At 50.2% G+C, this 22,800-nt stretch overlaps 2 protein-coding genes across 3 annotated transcripts; one reads left to right on the top strand and one right to left on the bottom strand.

Moving 5' to 3' along the window:
* Positions 1 to 1,387: 1,387 nt before the first annotated feature.
* On the bottom strand, positions 1,388 to 8,491 carry POLR1C (RNA polymerase I and III subunit C). 2 transcript variants are annotated; one of them, XM_048843563.2, is made up of 9 exons: positions 8,109 to 8,491; positions 7,883 to 7,954; positions 7,505 to 7,612; positions 6,545 to 6,677; positions 6,252 to 6,371; positions 5,808 to 5,960; positions 5,165 to 5,314; positions 4,475 to 4,591; positions 1,388 to 3,295 (listed from the first exon to the last, which is right to left on the bottom strand). In XM_048843563.2, exons 1-9 carry the CDS (start codon positions 8,334 to 8,336, stop codon positions 3,177 to 3,179), a joined length of 1,200 nt encoding a protein of 399 aa, XP_048699520.1. In that variant the 5' UTR covers positions 8,337 to 8,491; the 3' UTR covers positions 1,388 to 3,176. The 2 variants fall into 2 exon arrangements, with proteins under 2 accessions (XP_048699520.1, XP_048699519.1); XM_048843562.2 differs by lacking the exon at positions 1,388 to 3,295 and adding an exon at positions 3,307 to 3,735.
* A 73-nt stretch (positions 8,492 to 8,564) lies between these two features.
* YIPF3 (Yip1 domain family member 3) lies at positions 8,565 to 19,560 on the top strand. Its single transcript, XM_048843566.2, has 9 exons — positions 8,565 to 8,778; positions 9,032 to 9,238; positions 9,585 to 9,691; positions 10,632 to 10,677; positions 11,548 to 11,640; positions 12,797 to 12,928; positions 13,537 to 13,650; positions 14,225 to 14,348; positions 15,769 to 19,560. Exons 1-9 carry the CDS (start codon positions 8,686 to 8,688, stop codon positions 15,888 to 15,890), a joined length of 1,038 nt encoding a protein of 345 aa, XP_048699523.1. The 5' UTR covers positions 8,565 to 8,685; the 3' UTR covers positions 15,891 to 19,560.
* The last annotated feature ends 3,240 nt before the right edge of the window (positions 19,561 to 22,800 follow it).

Here is a 22,800-nt window from a genome sequence, read left to right as displayed (position 1 = left end):
TGTTCTCTTGTCCAGCTGATGGTGAGGCTTCCACACTGTGTATTTCTCCTCCCAACACCCATTTTTCACTCCAGTGGCAAGTGTTTGACTCACAGCACTGAGGTTAATGTACTCTCCGGGCTGACTTGCATCATTAGCCATACATTTGGGTGAAGATCAACTCAGAAGCTTAAGAACCGTAGTCTACGTTAAAGGTATCTAATTAAGGGGAAGGTATACATGACCTTTCAAGACCAACAGCTGCAGTTAAAGCCAGGGGAAAAAACAACTACAGTTGCACCTAAACAAAATACTCTCTCTCATTCATGTAACCACTGCAACCTAACTCTGCCTCCGTTGGCATACAAGAATGTATCACCGTCCTGAAACAAAGCAGTGCCTGGGGTGGTTCATTTGTCCTTTGGAAGTGACTCCTGATACTGAGCTATGGAAGCTAATTTCCATGGGGTGAGGTGGTCTAGCCCACCCTTTTTCAAAGTTTGAGTCGCAGCATGTCAGGCACTGGATTGCTCTGGTCCACACCGCTTCCCAGGATGTTAGAAGTCCTGTCAGCGGTGCTCCCCCCCTAAGGCAGGCTAGTGCCTGCCTTCTCTGACACTGCGCTGCGCCCTGCAGCAGGGCCATGGGGATCTGTGCGCTGCCCCCACCCCAAGCACCAGCTCCACGCTCCCAGCCACTGGGAGCAGGGTGGTGCCTGCAAGCCAGAGTTGTGTGGAGCTACTTGTACACCTCCACCTAGGAGCCAGACCTGCTGCTGGCCCCTTCAGGTGTCTCTTCACCCCAGCTGCACCGCCAACCGGGAGCCACCAGAGGTTTAAGTCCAGGCCTGAGCACACCCCTCCCCCCCACCACCTGGAACCTCTTCCTGCACCCCAAACCTCTCAGCCACACCCCAGCCTAAACCCCCCTCCTGCACCCTGAACCTTTCATTCCCAGCCTGCAGCTCTCACTCCCACACCCCAACCTACTGACCCAGCCCTGAGCCCCTCCCACACCACAAACCCTTCATCCCCAGCACTGTTGGGTCACGAGCATCAACAATTTTCTTCAACTGGGTCCCCAGAAAAAAAGTTTGAAAACCACTTGTCTAGGCTGTGACCTGCATGAGGTCAGATTATATGATCACAGTGGTTCCTTCTGGCCTTAAGCCTATTAAAATTGGAAGTGAAAATAAGACTGACTAGAGAGGGGACATATCTACTGCTGCTGTTACTTAGTTACACAGCAGGAATTCCCTCTTTTTAACTCCAAAATTAAAAAAAAAAAACTCATAGCCTGTATCTGGATGTTAATCATTAAAGTGGCAAATATGAAGTGGGCTGTTCCCATAAGATGTTGGTTTAAGTGATATGAAAGTAGACCCAGGAATGAATGAATCTTGCAAACATTTGGCTTTTGTACTAGTTTTATTAAGTGCAGCTGTGGGATTAGACAGATGTCAATTCATTTACTCTGAGGGGCAGAATGAAGGGTGTGATGATTATTTAAGTCAGTATCTTATTTTGAGAGATGCTCCCTAACTTACCTTTCAAGGTTTGGTAAAATGCTTAAATACATACATGGACCCAGTCTTTCTTCCAGCTTTTATACTTTGCCTCAGATTTTCCTCAGTTTAACACTCTTAATCTGGGATTGGAGAACAGAGGCATATGGGAGAGGGGAGCTCTCTCTCCCACCCTTGTTCCCTTCTAAGAGCTAAAGGGTCACTTTTTAGTATGCAAACTGCTGGCCTGGTTGACTTCACTACTGGTAGAAAAGTTCTTTCCACAGATAATTACTTTGATAAACAACAGGGTTACATTTTGGAGTCTGTCTCTGTAAGGAAGAGGGCAAGAGCCTTTTTTTTTTAAATGGAAATACAGGGCTCCAGCAGTCACCAGATGCCCTGTATTGAGCTCCTACTGTGATAGCATGTTACTGTTTCTAAAGTTAAGTGAAATCTCATTTTAATCCCCTAAAGTTTTTTTTCCCTGAGGTGGGAAAAATTGGGCAGCCTTATTTTTAGGGCAGGATACAGATATTCCTTTATTTTTGGTCACCTACAGGAGCCCATAAATAAAGATTAATAATACTTAGTTGCAACCTAAGAAGCAAGCTGCTTGTGTACAGTGAACAGGCTCAGAGCCAGGCCAGAACTCCCTCTCCACTGTGATCCTTACTTGAATATTATACTTTCCCTCTTACTAGTTTCATTAGTTGTGATGAAATCTGCAGTCATACAGATCACATGCCTACATTTAGCAAGGTGGGGCTCCATATGAACAAGCTAGCATCCTCTTCTAAAACTTTCTGCGGCTAGGCTTATCTTAGGCCTAAAGCTGACTAAGAACATTGAAAATCCAATTTTATTCTCCATGATTTGCACTGCTTGATTAAGAGCACGTGCTCCTGTATGAGCAGTAATGCTTTAACTTTCACAGAGCAGACCCCCCTCTTAACAGAGATGGTCTTAGCATCTCTCTTCCCTTGGATGATCAAATACCCATTTTAGCACATACAGCAATTACTAACCCTGAAGGGAAAAAAGGGAAAGTGGCATTTTAGCCTCTCAACACTAGAGCCCAGCTCTCGAAGCACCAGCTCAAGTGCTGCAGCACTAGCATTGTTATTGTTAATGAATTAAGTGCAATAAGTGGTGACTCTTTCCACTGACCCCCCTCGGAAATCAAGCCACCCCCAAGCTAAATTTATTTAATGAAGTCTGACAGTTAAAACAGCCTCTACTTTATTAACAATTCCACACAATCTGCCTTTGGCTGAAGCTGGGTCTTCTCCTTAGCAAGGCTTCAGTTAGAAGATCTAGGGCCTTTAGTAAAGCCCAGTGGCCAGTCCAAGCCTCTGTTGTGCCTTACTGGCCATCCTCTGCAGGTGCTGCACACCATTAGAAAATGAGAGTCGTAAGACTTTCCTAGGCTCCTGCTAGTGCATATACACAGCTGGAAGTGGAGGTGCTATCAGTCCTGAAACTGTTAACAGCACACCTTCATTTCTAGTGTGTCCACCTGCTTGCTTACATACAGTATGGGGGATAGCTGATGGATGGTTCCATTGCTTGGTAACACAGAAGGTACCCTTCCTGTTTACATAGGCTTGTGGGCTGGAAACAATCCCTGCAGATGAAGAGCCCAGGCCAATAGAATCAGTCTCTGCTTCTCAAACATGAGGCCCTGAACTGCTCAGTCCATGTGGTTGGAGTCCAGCTCATCCAGGAACCGTCGACATTTCCCTATCAGCACTTTGATGGCTTCGCTCACCAGCACATCTGGGGGCAGGACACCTGTAGACTCCACTGAGACTAGGGAAACAGACAAGGGTCAGCCCAGCTACTACCCAACATCAGATCCTCCATGTTAATTAACGACTTGGATAATGGAATGGAGAGTATGTTTAGAAAATTTGCAGATGACACCGGGGGAGGAGTTTTAAGCACTTTGGAGGACAGGATTGAAATTCAATCAAAATAAGTGCAAAATACTACACTTAAGAAAAAAAAGATCAACTGCACAACTACAAAATGGGGAATAACTGGCTAGGTGGTAGTACCACTGAAAAGGATGAGGGGTTAAAGTGGATCACAAATTCACAACTTGTGAACAGGGCTAATATTCTGGGGTGTATTAGCAGGAATAGCCCAAGAGAGGAGGTAACTGTGAGGCCTCGGTTGGAGTACGGTGTCTGATTTCAGGCTCCACACTTCAGGAAAGATGTGGAGAAAATGGAGAGTCCGGAGGAGAGCTACAAAAATAAGAGGTTCAGAAAACATTGACCCATGAGGAAAGGTTAAAACTGGTCTTGTTTAGTCTTAAGAAAAGACGACTTGGGGGGGGGGGGGGGGGGGGACGGACCCTGACAACAGTCCTCAGAGATGTTAAGTGCTGTTATAAAAACAAGGATCAGTTCTCCACATCCACTGAAGGTAGGACAAGAAGTAATGGGCTTAATTTGCAGCAAGAGATTTAGGTTAGATATAGTTAGAAAGTTTCTCCTAATAAGTGTACTTAAGCTCTGGAATAAGCTTCCAAGGGAGGCTGTGGAATCCCCATCGTTGGAAATTAAGAACAGGATGAACAAACACTGCCAGGGATGGTCTAGCTTTCTTTAGTCCTGCCTTAGCGTAAAGGGCTGGACTTGATCACTTCTCAAGGTCCATTCCCCTTCTATGATTCTATGCTCCCTGCCACTCTACCTACCTGTGGCTACAAGCAGACGGTGACCTGCATACAGTGACAAGTTAAGCCAATGTGGGCAACAGTTCAGACACTGCAGGGTTTGCTTCGTACAGGAAGAAGGAAATGTGAATGTCTCCTGCCCCAAAGCCAAGCCCCCCAGGGGCACCCACTGTAACATGAATGTATGAAAGGGTGGATTTTCTGCAGACAATGAAGAGGCTTAAAATAGCGTGATGACAAGTTTCTGAAGGGTGAGAAGCCAAGAAATGGGCTGAAGCATCCAGCAGAAGAAGAGGATTACTTACAGATATAGTGATCTCGCACTCGTGCCAGGCGCACAAAGTTTTTCAGATCATCATGCCGAAAGATCTCCCGGCTAAACGTGTCCATCCGAGCATTGGCCACTCTTGCCACCTTCTTCCCTGCAGGAGATAGGGACAAATACATACCCCCTCTCCACACTAGTGGACCAGCGATCTGTTTCCTGCCAGCACTGCACCCAAAACATGCAATTCTCCCCACCAGGAAAAGGCATTGAAGTCCTACACAAAAAACTGCCTTACTTCCAAAACAAACTTCAGCAAGGCATAAGCCCAAATAGGTAGCTCCAGCTCAAAAAGATAATGTGCATCCTGTCCAACATTAGGCACAGTTCCACCTGAGGCCTCAAGACTGCTGGGAATGGCAAACTCACAGCCCACAGTTAGAACAAAGCCTTATGGACAACTGAGCAGCACCTGCAGCTGTAAAGAGCAATAGAAGAGCTAAATGGACAGGCATACCCTAGCCTGACATCTCAAGGAGAGAACAGCCTCAACCTCATCACCTTTTTACACATGACAAACCCATTCATTTGTAGAGCCCAAACCCAGAATCGAGATTCCAGATTGAGGGCCACTGGGGAAGTAGGCTCTGTTTGTACAATGCCTGGCTCTAGACTGTACTCAGTCTCATCTCTGCAAATGCAGAGTCCCTGGGGTAGAGGTGGAAGGTACCTTTGATGTTCTGAATCTCAATAACTCCAGGGGAGAAGCACTTTTTCAGCGTCTCAGCTGCCTCCCCCTCAATGGGCTGCAGCAGAGTGATGTCAGGCAGCAGCCGGTAACTAGCTGTGGCCACTGGAGAAAACTTGGCATGGTCTTTACCTGAGGGAAAAGAGATAAGAAGGCAGGAGCACGTTGCAGCAACTCAGAGAGAGCAAGATCCCCCAGGGCTGCCATTACCATGGCTCTTCCTAGCTCAATTTACCCCAAGCAGGCCCTTCAGAATGGTACTGTCAGAAGTAACAAGACATCACAACCCAGTCTGACATTGCTGTTTTGTGTGGCCAGGATGGATGCCCAATTTAGTTTCTGGATGATGTGGTGCTCATCCTAGGTCCGCCTTGGGCTTCATTAAGGATACACAGAACCCACCTCCATTCAGAGTGCCCACTAATCCCTCATTAGAGAAGGTTAAGCTCTGAACTGCTCCTTAATGCCTGAAATTTAAGACAAAAAAGCTGAGAGCCAAGCCACACTCAAGGCCCCACAGATCAGGGAAAAATCCCTATGACCTCATGCCCACTACACACACCATACCCCACCTGAAGGACCCACGCTTTTCATCTCACTGCCCCACTGAGCACCCTTGACTGACCTATGCCTTTGACACAGTGCATGAGCACATCAATTTCCTGGCCAGGCCGCAACTGGGCAATAAGGATGTCATCATGAACAGGCCGCAAATCTGCATCTGGGAACAGGTCTGCTTGATTTCCCAGGGGCACCCACGTGATGTGTTTGCTGTACACTGTGGAGAGACGTACGACAGGTATCAGGCCAAGCTGCCTCAGCACTTAGAGAGATGAGACAACACTTATACAAGAGGCTGCTGATCCCAGCAGGGCAGGGAAAATACAACCATGAGGATTGGACCTTGCAAAAAGCAAGTTTCATAGAGGGAAGGGATCAGTTTTCTTCATGCCGGGGGAGGGGAAGAGAGGAATTCTCTTTCTGGTTGAGGTAGAGCTCACTGGGGTCAACAAAGCCCCTATCCTCTTGGGAAAGGGGAGAGTTTACTTCCAGAGGAGCATAGTTTTACCTCTGTGATTAATGTAGAGCTCATTGGGGTCAGATGACTCCTTGACCGCGCAAGGGTTCCGGCTGCATTTGATTTTCAGCTGGAACTGCAGCGTGTCAATTTCTGTGCCTTCCTCATCACCTAAAAAGGGATAGGGAAAGCAGAATAAGTCCTGCCTGGGCCATCTCCCCATTGACGAGATTCCCACTCCCTCCTGGAACAGCAGATTTACTCAATCCATCTGGCACTGGTTTCACTTCAGAGCAGCCTCCAATATTTCCATTTATCATAGGATCCCCTGCACAGACTCTCACCTTGATTCTTATATTCAAAGAGGCGTGGGTCAGCTCGGATGGGAACGAGGCCCAAGCGATGGGCCAGGATCTCATCCTGCACAATGGACGTGTTGTTGTACACAAAGACCTTCTCTACAGCCATCGTCGGCACCTGAGGGAGAAGGAGACAGAGCAAATCAGGCAGGCAGTACCCCAGCCATGCACTATTTGCTAAGCACCATTCCCTAACACCCAGCCAGAAGTTCTCTTACTCCACCCCCACCCTCTTTGGGGTTTGATTAACTCTTGCTCTTCACGGACACCATTACCAAAGGAGGGACTAGACGAGGATCCTGTATCTTCTCTCTGCTCCTCACTTGAGTGTTACCATTGATTTTAATAGGATTTGCATTACCCCATATGAGCAGTTGTAGAACTTGGCCCTATGCTGGGGGGACAGATCTGAGCATAGGATCGGGGGGGGGACACACTGTTTAACAGCTACTAGCAGCTGGACTACATTTATCCCAGAAATGCAACAGCTTTTGTTGATGGTCTCTTATATGCCCTCTAAGATCTCCTAGCTTACCGAAGGACTATTTGCCTCTCTCAGGGGCAGAGACTATGCATTGTGAGCTCGGCAGTCCATGGAATATTCTCACTGCACTTCAAGCCTATTCTCCACCCCACTGAGTTTGGGGCTTCTGTCTTCTCTACACCCCTCAGTCATAATCTCGCCTTTCCCAAAAGTTGGGTCTCACTTCCCGACACTCCTAGGAGCTAGAGCCCCAGCCGGCCTCCCTTGAGGCTTCTTTACCAGTCAACACAATGCAGGTTCTGGGCAAAGAACGAGAAGATTGGGATAAATTTTTGTCCACCCCAAAGTAGCTCAACTTTAGCCAGGACTAGCAGTGAGAAATAGCTATGACAGGATTTCATGGGACCAGCAGCTGGGTCAGACAGCCCTGGCGTGAAGGTCCAGAAGCCCCTGCTGGGTACCTCAGCGAGCAGGATACGCCGGAAGGCATTGGCGATGGCTGCATCGATCCCCACCATGTCGAACTCCAGCGTGCTCTCGTCCATGCGGATCACGTCCACCCGGAAATTCTGCAGGGCAGACGCAAGGGAGCAGAGTCACTGGGGGTCCCCAGTTCCCGGAAGGGGAGGGGGGGGTGAGGTGCGGCTGGGCTGTGCTAGCTGCCGCCAGGTGACCGGGCAGCCTAGGGCCTGTCCCTTAGCCAGGCCCGGGGCCACCTGCCACAGGGCTGCAGAGACCAGCCACGGGAGACCCCAATCCCCCTCCCCCTCCCCCGCTCTGCTCTCAGGGCCTCGCCCCCCCGCTCCCTTCACCCACTCGGGGCCCCAGCGGCTTCTCACCTTCTCGAACTCGGCCTGGTCCCAAGCGTCGTCGTACCCGGGGTAGTTGCCGGGGAAGTCCGTGGTGTGCACCTGAAGCGAAGCAGAGAGCTCGGTGCTGGGCGGGGCCGCTACCGGACCCAGGACCCCTCGTGCCCGCCCCCACCCCCCAACCGCCGCCTGCGCGCTAGGCCCCGCCCCTTGCCCCACGCCCGGGAGTGACGTCCCCCCCCCGCAAGTCACTCACGTTGCGGACCCCGAACTCCCCAAGTACCACACGGCTCCGCATCTCCTCCACGCCGCCGCGCGCCGCCATGCCCCGCTCGCCTCCCCGGGCACGCGACGCGGCGACAAGGGTGCTCGCCACTGCGCAGGCGCCTGAGCACGGCCCCGCCTCTCCATCACGTGATACGGCCCCTGCCTTTTCTTCCCCTTTGACGGCGCTGGCGTAGGGCACCGGCTTGGTCTTCACCATATTGGGCGTGGCGCTGTCATAGGAAACAGCCACTGCTACTCCCGCGTAGTTGTCGGCGTTAGCAGCTGGGCTGGGTGCGCGCTGTCCGGATAGTAGGGCACAGCGCCGACCCTTCTCCCAGGGGTGCCCTTCTTCACGCTCGCTTTTTCTGCCACAACCAAAATGGCGTCGCGGCCAGGCCGCTATTACGAAAAGTCGCGAGAGTAAAGGAGCTTCCACGTCCTCGGCCAGAGCGGCTGACGTCCGTGTCCGTCACCTCCGGGTCCTCCGTGGTTGAGACGCGGCTTCCCCGAGCCCCTGCGGCGCGGCGCGGAGCGGCCGGGGGCTCCTGTCCCCCTAGCCAAGGGGGATGATGTCGGGGCCAGCGGGGGCAGGCGGCGGCGGCGGCGGCGGGAGGAGCGGGGCCGGCGCGGAGTGGGGCGGCTTCGAGGACACGCTGCAGGTACGGGCCGCGGGGGCCGGCCTGGGGGAGCCGCTGTGGGGCGCCCAGGGCTAGTGGCGGGGGGAGGCGGCCTGGCCGGCCTGTGCAGCCCCGAAGCGGTCAGCCCTGCGGGGGCCCCCCCTTGCGCTGCCCCTCGGGCGGCGGCGGCGGCACCTGCTCTGGCTGCGGGACCGTAGCGCTGGGACGGGGTCTCCCCTGGCCCGAGCCTCGGCTCTGCTGAGCCTGGCTCACTGTCCGTCTGCCCTGGGCGCAGGGGGGAGGCTCCGCCGTGATCGACATGGAGAACATGGACGACACGTCTGGCTCCAGCTTCGAGGACATGGGCGAGATGCACCAACGCATGAAGGAGGAGGAGGAGGAGGACGTGGATGCCGAAGCTGCTGCGGCAGACGAGGAGGATGGAGAGTTTCTGGGTATGAAAGGTTTTAAGGGACAGCTGGGCCGACAAGTAGCTGACCAGGTGAGCAGAGTGCTGCAAGGATGGGGCCCTGGCTATGTTACCTTCATGCACTGGCTCTGACTGTGGTGGGCGCCAGATCCCATCTCAGGGCCAGGTAGCCCTTTCCCAATTGACCCTGTTCTCTCCTGGCCTCTATTCCCCATCTCCTTGAGGGTTTCCCAGTGCTCCAACCTGAGTCCCATTGTGGCCCTGATGTCCTTTGTCCTGCTTCCTCCCAGGCTTTGGGTGGGATGCTGATCTCTCTGAAGATTTAGCCACCTGGTGCTTTGGTTCTAGGGGAATCTGCTCAGAGCAGCATTGCAGAAGGAGTGTTCAGTCTGCTACAGTTGCCCATTTCTCTCCGCAGATGTGGCAGGCAGGTAAGAGACAAGCCTCGAAGGCCTTCAGTCTCTATGCCAACATAGATATTCTCAGACCCTACTTTGATGTGGAGCCCATCCAAGTTCGGAACAGGTGAGCAAACTGGGCAGAGGGGCAAATGATTCAGGTCATGCAGGCTTCTCATCTGTTTTTGAGCAACTGTATGCATTGCTGTGGCCCATACATCAGGTGCTTTAGAAGGGCTGCCCCATGATAATGGACCAGGGACACATAGTAGAGGTGCCACCTGAATAGGGCAGAAGAGCCATGCCATAAAATGAGGAGCATCTTCCATGCTATTTCTTGTATAATGAAGGCCTGGATTGCTCCTAATTAGTCCACTTCTGCTTATGGGCTTTTTATGGAGAAAGCTTTTGGGGGGAAAGTGCTCCAGATTACTCAAAGTACTTATCCCTGTTTATCCCTAAAGAGTTACATCAATACATCCCCTAACTGAGTTGGATGTTGTTTCATTTGAAGCCTGTTGGTGCCATTCTGTGTTCAAGACATAGGGTTTGTGGAGCTGAGCCCAGCAGCTCCTTTAGCCTTTCATTGTTGCTAATCTCTCATCCTGTGTGGGGAAAGCGCAGAGGTCTACTAAACCTCCATCTGTCCCACACAACGTTTGTTTCCACAGGTGCAAAGCTTTGGCTGTCTCCTCTATGATAGCCTCTCTACACTTTCCTATGGTGCCACCCTGCCCTCAGGACACCAGGCAAAAGTTTTTTCAGAAATCTCCTTGTGCACAGAGGGCTAGGATTGCAATACAGATCCTTTCCTTCTAGGGCTCTGTTTCCAGTCAGGTCCCCGGTTGCTATTGGGATTGACTGGCTCCGTTGGGGGTCAGAGGGAAAGAGAGATGGAGCCTTACATCACTAGAGCACTGGTTCCAATATGGCCCCAGGTCACGGGGTTACACTGGCTCAGGAGATCAGGGAATGGAATACAGCATCTCTCACTTCTCAGGTTTCTTGTTAATTTTTTAATTGTCTTCCTTGCTCTTGACATCCTCCTGCGCTTTTGTGCGGTGCAGATTGCTGGAGTCCATGATCCCCATGAAGATGATTAATTTTCCCCAGGTGAGTTCCCTTGTGATGAACCAGGCTCTGTATCCTGAGTGAATGGGCTTCAGAGGCATTGGAGCGCTTAATCAGATGTTTGGGAGATGAGTGTGTTAGAAATGCCTATCAGTACTCTGCACACCTTTGCCTGAGGGGGTTTCAGCAGTTGTGACCGACAGCAAGGAGACCATAAGTCCGGCCCTCTTAAGGCAGTGCTGCCCTTTATGCCTCTCTCAGAGCTGGCACAATCGTACAGCACCTACTCACTTCCACCCCCAAGTCCAGTGCTCTCCAAAGCTGTCAGTTTGCTAAGTAATAAGCCTGTCAGCAAAGTGCTGCTGACACAGTGCTACAGACAGCTTTTGTTCGCTCTCTCACTAATTGTACTGGAGCTGACTATGGCCTGAGAGCAGGGAACTCTGGGCTCTGACACAGACTCCTTTTGTGGCCTTGTGTTTTGCCTCCCTTCTCCCCCCACCTCCCCACCCCCTCCAAAATAGGGCTCTATGGATAAATTTGTTAAAGCACTTTGCCACGCATGTGTAAGGGTGATTGCGTATGGATTGTGTGGGACAGAAGTTCTTGTATGGTCCCTCAACCAGATTTCCTGGTTAATTCCCATTAAACCACATCCCCCTACTCCCATGCAGTAGGACCCTAGCTCCTGATCTGACTCCTCAGTCAGTATCTCAGTTAAGCTTCCTCCTTAACCCTTACTCGTATGATTTGGTTCTTTTTGGTTCCTATCATCAGCCTTTGCTGTAATTGCTCAGGTCAGTAAGTGACCAGAGTATGAGCTAGGACTAGGGCACTTCCCATATAGCCTGGAGGTGGTCTGGCTTCCTGCAGCACTAACTAAACCCCTCCCTTCTCTGTCTCCCCTTGTAGAAGATTGCAGGTGAGCTCTACGGCCCCCTCATGCTGGTCTTCACATTGGTGGCCATCCTGTTGCATGGGATGAAGACCTCAGACACCATCATTGTAAGGGAACATTTCAGTTTTAAGCCAGGGTTTGCACCAGGCTTTGAGCTGCTGTTGGTTACACAGGGTGCTTCTGTTTTGAGAGTGACTTAGAAATGCGTTGGTGAAGGGGACCTTGGTGTGTGGTAGGGCCTATTGTTCTGGGGCTGGCAGGGTCAGAAGAATCCAATGCTCTGCTGTCTGGGAAGCTCGGAAAGAGCCTACTGCAGTGGATGGACCAGTGCAGGGGTGTAGTGCTGCTTAAGCAGTCCAGAGAGGTGCTCCGGCACCTGAAATCCAGGACAGGATGGTTAGGAGCAAGAGGAGCCGCCCTAGCCTGGGAGAGGAGCGGAGTGCTGTGCCCAGTGAGTGCCCAGAAAGGTCTCGGGGTGAGTTGTGAGTGGGGATTTCGTGGGATTGGGACTGGTGGAGTTGGGGGGGCCAGGATATTGAGATGAGTGGGGGCTGTGACCAGTGGGGCTGAGGTGTTGGGCACTGCTAGGAGTGGGATGTATGGTCAGGGCTGCTGGGATGCGTGTGGGGGCTGTCAGGATAAGTTGGGGCTGGTGGAAAACCATTGCCATTAACTGATCAGCCAGTTAAATTTGGTTTATGGAGCAGCCCAATAAACATAGCTGGAGAATACCAGTGAGCGTTGCCCTAATTTGACATTTGTAGAGATTATTAATGTTGTAAAAACAGGATCTTACTTGTGCTGCCAGTGGGCTTTTTGACTAAGCATATGTGTGCTTTGGATGTGCCTTGCTACTTAGCTTTTATACACCAAACTGTAAACTGAGTTATGTATGTTTTATGTTGATACGATACATGTATTTATTAGTAAGGTCTGAAGTCTCAATTGCTGTTATGCAGCTTTTCAGTTAAATGTACTGGTAAAACGTTAGATGTTGGATATGGGGGCTTTTTTATGGTGATGTCAGACACACTCATGCGTGACAGAATTACCAACTTGAGATCACTTCTGCAGGACTCCTGCACTATACAATTAGCACTGATTCACTGGTCCATCCCCCCTGGATGCTGCTAGCCAGGCATTAGGTAAACATCTACCAAAGGCAAGGGGAAATCTGCTGAGGGTGGGTAGTGGTTGGTTGGTAACTGTTCTGTGTGTGGTGTCTTCTCTGCCATCCTCTTCACCTTCTTGCTCTCTCTGCAGAGGGAAGGCACACTGATGGGCACAGCAATTGGCACGTGCTTCGGTTACTGGCTGGGCGTCTCCTCCTTCATCTATTTCCTGGCATACCTGTGCAATGCCCAGATCACCATGGTGCAGATGCTGTCACTGCTGGTATGTTCAGAGCGGGGTTCCCAGAGTGCAGGGTAGCTGCACAGAGCTCCACCAGGGGATGGAGGATGGGAATGTAGCCCTTGCATCATGGTAAACTGATGGTTTCTATTTGTGGCTGTACTGTATACATATGAACAATCCCTTGGGGCAAGGCAGGAATTTACTTTGAGTCCCAAGCTGCTATCCCTGCTGGGGACCCCTCTCCTGGGACAAGGGGAGGGGGCAGTTGCTCCAGACTGACAGCTTGTTTCTTTCCCTGATTTCAATGCCCAGCTGTGAAACTGGGAGATTCCCATTTGCCTCTAGACATAAGTTAGTTTCCTTCATCTGCCACAGCCAGGCCCTGTGGTATCTAAGTCCACAGTAGGGCCTACTGCCAGACCCACCTCCAGCAGGCCCTGGCATTCTGGGGCAGGAAGCCATACCTCCAGCCATCACAGTAGCCACAGCTGGTTGTGTGATAGTTGGCTGCTGCACCTCTCTGGCGTACATGCACCTAGTGAAGCTTTGGTGTGCTCAGAGTAAGCTGCTACTTTTCATGTCCAGTGCACATTATGTGCCTCCATGTGGGGCTGCCACTCTTACCATACATTTTCTGTTCCTTTCAGGGCTATGGTCTCTTTGGACACTGCATCACCCTCTTTGTTACCTATAACATCCACTTCCACTCCCTCTTCTATATCTTCTGGCTGGTGATTGGCGGCCTCTCCACACTACGAATGGTAAGGGATGGGCAGCCCAGCAGGGGCTCTCTGCTAAGCAGGCTTGTCAGCTGTAATTTTGCAGAGATACACCTTTGATGTCACTCCTCCCTCACCTGAGGTTAGTGGCTAAAGTCTGGGTCTTGCTAGGCTAGGGGGAGCCCCACTGCAGGTGAACTAGAGGAGACAGCAGTGTGATGTGCTTTCTGCTCTGCAGGACTGGCAGTAATTCCCATCACAACTGAGTGGGATGTCATGGGAAGCAGCCTGACTCCCCTTGTAGTGGGCAGCATGATGGGGAGTCCTGGAGGTCCATACCCATTCCCACAAAGAGTTCCCAGTATCCATTAGCACTGACAGGAGGTGACTGCTCACTGAACATGGTACCTTCTAACCCTTACCAACTTCCTCTGGCTAGACCCAAGAGCTCTGTCTAGGGATATTGGAGGCCTGATTGCAGCAGGAATCTGCCTGAAGAGGGGGTGAGGGATCAGCAAGCTCTTGCAGCTTGGCCCATCTCCCATGTGCATCTCCTGCTCAAGATTCTGAAGTCAGAGGCGGGGCCTTGTCTGTCTAACCCGGGTCTCTTTCCTAGGTTGCTGTGCTGGTGTCACGCACAGTAGGACATACCCAGCGGCTCATCCTGTGTGGAATCCTGGCTGCTCTGCACATGCTTTTCCTCCTCTATCTGCACTTTGCCTATCACAAGGTGGTGGAAGGTAAGAGAAGGCAACACCTGTTTAGGCTTGGGGTTATTGACTGGGCATCCTGGGGCCCTGGTTTCTGTTCTTCCCAAGCTGTAGCACAGTTCTGGGTCAGGTAACACAGGAATTGCCATATGTGATCAGATGTGAGATCCATCTACTCTAGTATCCTGTCTGTCAGTGGCCAGTACCAGATGCTTCAGAGGCAGGTCTAATGTGGTATAATCTGCTGCCTGCGTTCGGTCTCATTCGAATAGCTACAGCCTGGCATAAGCCTTGAAGCACAAGAATTGATAGCCCTTCCAAAGTGTTAGCATAAGTGTTAACTGTGGATATTCTTGTAATCCATATAAATGTCCAGTTCTTCTTTGAATCTTGCTAAATTCTTAGTCTTACTTACTGCCTGTGGCAGGGAGTTCCAAGGTCTAATTATGCACTGTATGAAAAAAGTATGTTTATTTACTTTGAATGTAACATCCCTTGTTCTTGTGTTATGAGGCAGGGAGAATTCCCTTGTTTAGACCATCCATTATATATAATCTCCTCTCTGACTGTAAACAATGCCAGTCTTTTCAAATGAGTTTTTCCAGGTCCCTAATCATTCTTGCCACCCTTCTCTAAACCCCTTGAGATAGGGTGACCAGAACTACATGCAGTATTCCAGATGCGGCCCCACCCTTGATATTTATAGAATGGCTTAACGTTTTTTGGAAGTCAGCACTGCCCTGTCATGGATCCATTCTCTCTGCTGGAGCAAGGGCTCCAAGTCCATAGTGTGAGACTCTTCTGCTGGGAAGAACATTTTCCAAAGGCTTGCCCTAGAAATCACTTGCTTTAAAGGGGTTACAGGCAGGGCCTGGGGCACAGGTCCTCAGTCTGTACTTGTATTCCCTGCCACACCAGGTCCATATTTGTACTGCAGAGAGATACAAATGTCTCACAGCCCTTGCCAGCTGCAGCTCCCGCTGTAAATATTTTATGCATAATTAAGGATGAAAAACAGGAGATCTGTGGGACTGCCCTGAGGGACAACCGGACAGGTGCTGAAGTCAAAGGGAGAGAGGGCTCCCTCAAGCTGAGGGTACCTAGGAGTATCTCAGGGGAGCATGTGACACTGCAGTGGTCCCCCAGAGAGGATGATGGCTGACAGTCTCAGGGTGAGGGGCTCTGTATTCCACTCTTCAGATACACAGCCACCCTGCCCTACTGCAGAGGTGACAGGCTCTGCTCAGTGCAGCTGTTTGGCCACGTGCACACAGGGCTCGTTCTGGAAGTATTACTGCTTGTATGAACCTAAAAGCTACCTGTCCTGAGACCCCAGCCTCCAGCATACATGTGCAATGCCTCTGAGCATGTGCCCTGTCTGCCTGGCCAGAGTGGAATAGAAACACTCTTCCCTTAGTGTCTAACTCTCACTTCTTACCCTCCTCCACAGGTATCCTGGACACGTTGGAAGGACCCAACGTCCCCCCCTTTCAGAGAGTCGCCAGAGACATCCCCGTTGTTTCCTCTGTTGTACTGAACACAACAGCCAAAGCCATCGCGTTGACCCTGTAGCCTCATGGACTCTGACTTGCTGCCCTCACCTCTTCTGGGGCCATTAGGTCATAACCACCTGCTGTTACCTGGGGAAAGGACAAAAGAGCAGGACTTGGTTTCTCTGCACCTCTTTTGGGGAGCTGAGTGCAGGGCTCCCCCTTGTGTCTCAAAGGAACTCAGCTCTTCCCAGCCTGCATCTGTGCTGGTCAGAGCTGTCCTCTCAGCCTCCTGCACACTTAGCTGGGATTTTATAGCTGCTGTTCCCGCCCCAACCCTTTTGCTTGTCTTGTAACTAGCAGCCTATGTGCTCTGCTCCCCTTCTGAAGAGGGAGGAATTAAATGGATGTTGGTGCTGAGTGATGCCTTATGTTAGAACCTGCTCATATAGGGGAGAGAAGGAAAAGTTTTGTTGGGTCCCATCTAGTCTTTCCCTCTCCCCTCCCAGAGCTGAACAGGATTATGCATTGCAGCCTGTTCCCTGGGCCTTTATCTGGTGCATTTTTAAAAGTCCTGTGAGGGGGCTTCCCTTGAGCAACTATTCAGTAACTCAAAAGGCCCTTCAACATTAGCAAAGGTGCCCTGAGAATCTGCTGGAACATTGCACTGCTTAACTGAGCCCCCTTCCTCTTTAGCATTCCCCACAAACAATTCCTCTCCATTTCCAATAGGTGCAGGCTTATATCGCCCTGCTTCCCCTCTTGTTACTATATGTCATAGCCAGACTGACCAAGTCTTGGTCATGGAACTCGGTCCCTCCACCTCCATGATCACGCTGTTGCTCTTCTGATACCTCCCCCTGCTTTATTGTTCCATGGGAATCCCCACCCATCCCACTGGCAACTGCATTACTTGAGCCTGCTCATAGCAGTTGGCAGAGGTGCTTATTTACCTTCTTCTAGATAAACCTACTGTAGGATGGTGCACAATTGCCTAGAAAACCACACTCCGTTATCAGTGGCTCACAATCAAGCTGGTGGGGCATCTCAAGTGGGGTCCTGCAAGGATCAGTCCTGCACCTCGTTCTATTAAATATCTTCATAAATGATTTGGATAATGGCATGGAGAGTACACTTAAAGTTTTCTGACGATACCAAACTGGGAGGGGTTGCAAGCAGTTTAGAGGACAAGATCAGCATTCAAAGTGATCTTGACAGGAGAAATAATCTGAATTAGGGACAAATGCAGAGTACTACAATTAGGAAGGACTAATCAGTTGCAGAAATACAAAATGGGAAAGGACAGCCTAGGAAGGAGTACTGCAGAAAAGGGTCTGGGCATTATAGGAAATCAAACTAAATTAATCAGTTTAACACGGTTGCAAAAAAAAAAAAAAAAATCTGGGATGTATTAACAGGAGTGTTTAAGCTTCCACTCAGTACTGATAATACTCCAGTTGAGGCCTTGTATCCAGTTCTGGGCATTACACTTTGGGAATGTGGACAAACTGGAGAAAGTCCAGAGGAGATCAACAAAAGTGATTGATGGTCTAGACAATGATTTATGAGGAAAGATTGAAAAAAAAAATTGGGTTTGTTTAGTCTGTAGTAGACTGAGGAGGGACATAAGCCTTCAGGTATGGAAAAGGTTGTTATAAAGGAAAGTGATCTCCTTAACCACTGAGGACAGGATAAGAAGCAAGGGGCTTAAATTGCAGCAAGGGAGATTTAGGTTAGCCTTTAGGAAAAACTTTCTACTGTAAGGGTAGTTAAGTAGTGGAACAAATTACCTATGGAGGTTGTGGAATCCCAGTCACTGGAAGTGTTAAAGAACAGGTTAGACAAACAACTGTCAGGGATGGTTGAGAGAATAATTCCTGCCTCTGTGCAGGGGACTGGACTAAATGACATATCAAGGTCCCTTCCAGTCCTGCGTTTCTATGATTCTTGGCAGTAAATGCAAATCACTTACTCTGCCTGTCTCCTAGCTGTGGACATTGGTTTTCATGTCTGGTGTAGCGGAGGGGCTTCCTGCTCCCCAGTGCACACCATGAATTGTTTGCCCTCAGCTGTCCAACCTCTTAGTCTGAGGCTCAAATACTGTTTCCCAAAAGTGTTTTTAAGCAGATTCTCTGGCCTTCTCCACTCCATTTGGACCACTCAGGTAACACCAGAGGAGCAGAAAACATCTATTAGTCCCCTGCAGGGGATTCCCCTATGCGGTGGGAGGTGTGGGGAGGGAAGAAGAGTCTCTACAGTGCGTTACAGCAGATGTATTCAGCTCATAGGCCTTCTGCTGCAGGGGCTATGGCAGGGTGCAGATGAGCAGCTCAAACTAGCCCTAGCTACTGGCTTGTCTTCTGACAGCCATAGCCAGCTAGTGCAAATGAGAGCAGCCTCCAAGCTATTCCAACCTGTACCAAGGCAACGAGTAGATGGCTCTCAGCTTTCCCCCTCCCCCGAAGGCTGGGCTAGGTTGCTTTCTGTAGCAGAGGACCCATATTTCATAGAATCTCCCCTAGCTGTAGGTAGAGCTATTCAAGCACCTAACTATATATTGCTACCATGAAAGACAGTGATTAGAAAACAGGCCAGGGAAAGTATGGGAATTACTCTAGTGTGGTGGTTACAGCTCTCACCTAGGACTGGGGAGACCCTGTCCCAGTGTTTCTGGGAAAAAAATGAAATAGCTTCAGCAGGAATGTCAGAGGCAGTCATCTTGTAGCACCCCCTTGCAGCTGGGTGTGCCTGTGCCCCAGATCTGCCTCATTTCTACCCCCTCTCCCTGAGCAGGAACTGCCCAAGTTTCACTGTTACTCCCGGGCTTGGTTTGTTTGTTGGCACATATGTAACTTTCTTATTCCCACATTAATGGAAAGTCCAAACTCCCAACTGTCCAGCCAAAGTAACATTCCCTTTGGGACTTCTGCCAGGCCTGGGTGCCTCTTTCATAGACTGTTTTAAGTACACTCCCAAGCCAAATCAATAAATCACCGATCCTCTTTAAATGTGCCCTTCCTCAAACTCCTCTCCGAGACATCCATATGTACAGTCATAAGAAAAATCAATAAACCATACATCCAGTCTCCCTTTATCAAGTGATACTTCCTAGGGCTCTCCTTGGCCACAGGTTCCTTTCCAGAGCTCATAATTACCTGTCTTCCTCAGCCCAGGGTACCATCCTGCCATCTTCCTCAAGGCCCATCTTGTTGGTACTTCCTTTCCTTTCCTTCTTCCTAAGAACTATCTGACTTTATATAGGGTAGAGGTGCCCACTATTAACCTTATTAGGAGGTACTTAACTGGCCACAGCGGGACTGAGTCCACTCCCTGTTAAGGGGCTAGCCCCAACTATGACAAGGAGAAACGGAGAAAGTGCTGCATCAGACTGTCCCGTAGCCTGATGGCTAGGGACTACTCCTGTGATGTGGAAGAACTCAGTTCAAACCGCTTCGCCACAGCAAGGAGAGAGCAAAACTGAACCAGGATTTTCCCCAACTCAGGAGAGGGCCCTAATGACTGGACTACAGGTTATAAGGGAGACTTTTTCCTTCCTCCCACCAGGCCATTTTGTGACTCTAGCCTCCCTTGCCTTTGTTGAAATGCAGAACTTTGAGTTGGGTCAAAATTAAAGGTTTTGATATTTCTGAAACATTTTGATTTTTTTGGTTTTGGTTGAAATTATTTGCTGAACTCACATTTCACGATGAACAAACTCGCACTTTTTGACAAATAAACTATTTGACAAACAATTTTTGCTCAGCTCTGCTGCTTAGTCACCTGTCTCTTTGTGCCACTTGGTAACTTTCCACTCTCCAAACCCTCTCCCTACAGACCAATGTGCTCAAACTAACTTCCCAACCCTCAGACACCCTCCTTAGCAAAACTATTGTGTGATCCGAGTACAGTCATTAAGGTCAGCTTTCTTTTGTGCCCAGTCTTAGGAAGACAAGAGACAGCCTTTACCAACAGAAATGGAATCCATGCATGCACAGACAGAGGGGCATTCATGATCCAGCAGTTTTCATAGTAACAACTTCATAATATCAACCAGAATTCCTAAATTGTACATAGGTTCCCCAATTCATCACAGGCTCCTACCCAGGGATACAGGTACATTCCCACAACGCACATACCCTGCAATGTAAGTTCCTCCCTGGAATTGCCTGTCTGGCTTCCCTTCTCAGGGCAGCTTATTTGGGCTTATGATCATCCAGACTGACCCAATGAGGATCACTTTGGGGGCAGCGTCTAGAGTCAGGTACTCTGAGTGGCTTACTTTGGTCCACTGTCCTCTTTTCTAATGTCTTGGGTGTAGGGCCTAGGTTCCAACTAGTCCCTTCTGCTCTCATAATCTAGAATGAGTCTATTCTGTTCTTCCCTGAATGCTGGTTCTTCCAACACCAAATGGAGTACATGCAACAGGACTGATTTGGAGATGGGGAAGGAGAGAGACTCATCTCTAGGCCATTGGGCTCTAGGCCACTGGGATGATTCCAGGCCAGCTCAGCAGGACCCAAAACTCATTCCCCTCTCAGCTGGCCCACGGACACTGCATTTTTTGCTAGGCCAGGCTCCATCAAAACTGGGTCTTCAGGGCTCCCAACACAGAGATAAAGAACTGTGTCTCTGCTTCCACATCTAGTGATGGTTCCTCCAGCTTAGGCCCAATGCCTGGGTCCCAGTCCATTCCCTCATGCTCACTGAAAGCCCAGCAAATGTCAGTGTGCAGGGCTCTCTGGGGAGTGCCACACCCTAGTCTGGGACTACAGCCTGGCATAAGGTCTGACACCCCTTGACTCCATGCTGCTAAAAGCGGCAGTGTGGCTTGTTTCATTCCTTTTCCCAGTCCCAGTTTGTATTTTATGAGCACGAGTGTGAGTGTACAGTGGTATTTTCTGCCCTGTAGGGTTTTATATTCCGCTGAACCATATGGACGTCAGCCAGTGCTTTTGCATAAGAAAGAACAATACATACAGTCTGCAGCATAAGTTTTACTGCATAAGCCCCTTCCCTATATCTCACTAAATCTGGTCTGGGGCCAGGATTAGGAACTGATTAGCCACCAGGCCTTCTTGCCCAATGCACCGGCTGCTTTCACAGCCCATGCCCCAGACACCCAGAGTAATCATGTTTGGAACTCACAGCCTCTGTCCTCTCAAAGTGTTCCTCACTATCCCAGCTCCAGAATCTTAGAAGTGGCTTAGCACTCATGCCAAGTGATGCTGCAGGGCTGCTACAGTTAATGGAAGTTGGACATGTCCCAGGGGCTCTCTTCCCAGAGCCACTCTCTAATAATAGCCCTTTTAGTGGAACATGGGTAATTGGTGCCTGGAGGTAATCATGAGGGAGAATGCCACATCTTCTCCCTTTCAACCTGCATTGGCCAGAGGCACTGAAAAGAGACCTAGCTGCGCTATCCAACAATCCTTCCCGCTGGAGCTACTGTGTGTCTGTCTAGGCTGCTCTGACACAGCCATTTTACTCACAAACCCCACAGCAAAGGGCCTTATTCCCACTCAGACACCTAATCTGAGCACATAAGAGATTCTGCAACTCCCTGTCTGCAAAACATCACCTGTACCAGCACTGGACACTTGGATGCAGGGAGCCAGGGTTGGCACCACAATGGCCCCTCTCCTGCTCCAGGGCCCATGCAGTTACTTCTCCATTCCCACTTGACTTCAGAGTCTTCTTGCTTCGGTTTTTGAGCCTTTTGAAAACCTAGCCCCCCATCAACCCCCTCCATCTCCATCCCACCTGCTGTGAAATGGTGAGACCGGTATTCACTCGCCTCTAGAACCTGGTGGCTGGAAAGTGCTAGAAGGGAGCTAAGGGTTATTCAGACAGGGTGTTGACATCTTCAGAGAAAATCAGGTGTTGCAACCCAGGCCTTGGACTTGTCACCTGAGCCCAGACCCTTACTTGCCTTGTTCTGCCGCTCCCCTTTGGTTTCTATATGCTGCCTCGTGCGGCCTCATGACATGCAAACCCTGGCTCAAGTGACCCCTTCTCCCTTCCAAAGAGAGAAGTTGAAAGGCTACTTAACATGCTCGCCAGGATCCAGTTTCTCCCACACTTGGCATCGCCTCTCTCTACTCTGCCTGATGCTCAGGAGCCTGGTTTTGCTTCCTTAATTACTCGCGAGATGGGATTTTGCTTGGGGGTTTCTATATACAGCACCCAATCCTTTTCCTTAGCGGATTAGCTCTTTGCAGAAAGCTGCCTACATATGCAGTTTAACCTAATCTTCACATCACTCCACTAGCTTCTTTATACTGCAGTTTATACTGAGCTGAAATCTAGCCAGAGTCTCTCTGCTTCCTATTTCCCACCAGCTACAGAATTCTTTCAGGGACCTCAGCATGGTGCTTTCCCAGCTCCCTCTCATCTGCACCCTGGGGAGCACTGTGAATGGAAGGGGGCCAGGCCCCCTTCACCTGCGTTGCTCACACTTAAGTTCATTCATTTAATGGGAGTGGGCCAGAAAAGTCCTGCACAGTGAGTGTTGCTGAGGTAAGCAAAGCTGGGATGTTTCCCAACCCCCTTCTCTCCCCCTCTGCCTCCATGCACTGAGCAAGGGATGTGAGCAGAGCCTGGCCCGTCTAACTCAGGGCTTGGCTACACTTGAGAGTTACAGCGCAATAAAGGAGCCCCAGGCGCCCGAGCTCACTACCCATCCACGCTGGCAAGGCACGTAGAGCGCTCTGACTCCGCGGCTACAGCGCTGCTGGGACGCCACCTTGGCGAGTGGAATAACGTTCGCTGCGCCCCCGCTGGAGCACCGCAGCGCCAGTGTGAACGAGGTGTTGCATTACTGTGCTCTGATCAGCCTCCAGAAACGTCCCATAATCCCCTTAAGTCAAGTGGCCACTCTGGTCATTGTTTTGAATTTGCTGTAGGAATGTGGATATGCCGTTCGAAAGCTCCATTTCTGACAGCTGGCTGCTTATCTGCTCCCAGACAAAGCAACCATTACTGTGGAATGGGGT

The sequence above is a fragment of the Caretta caretta genome, chromosome 3 (assembly GCF_965140235.1).
Source record: "Caretta caretta isolate rCarCar2 chromosome 3, rCarCar1.hap1, whole genome shotgun sequence".
Taxonomy (NCBI): Eukaryota; Metazoa; Chordata; order Testudines; family Cheloniidae; genus Caretta; species Caretta caretta.
The sequence above is the reverse complement of the archived record's forward strand: the minus strand, read 5'-3'. Positions and strand labels throughout refer to the sequence as shown.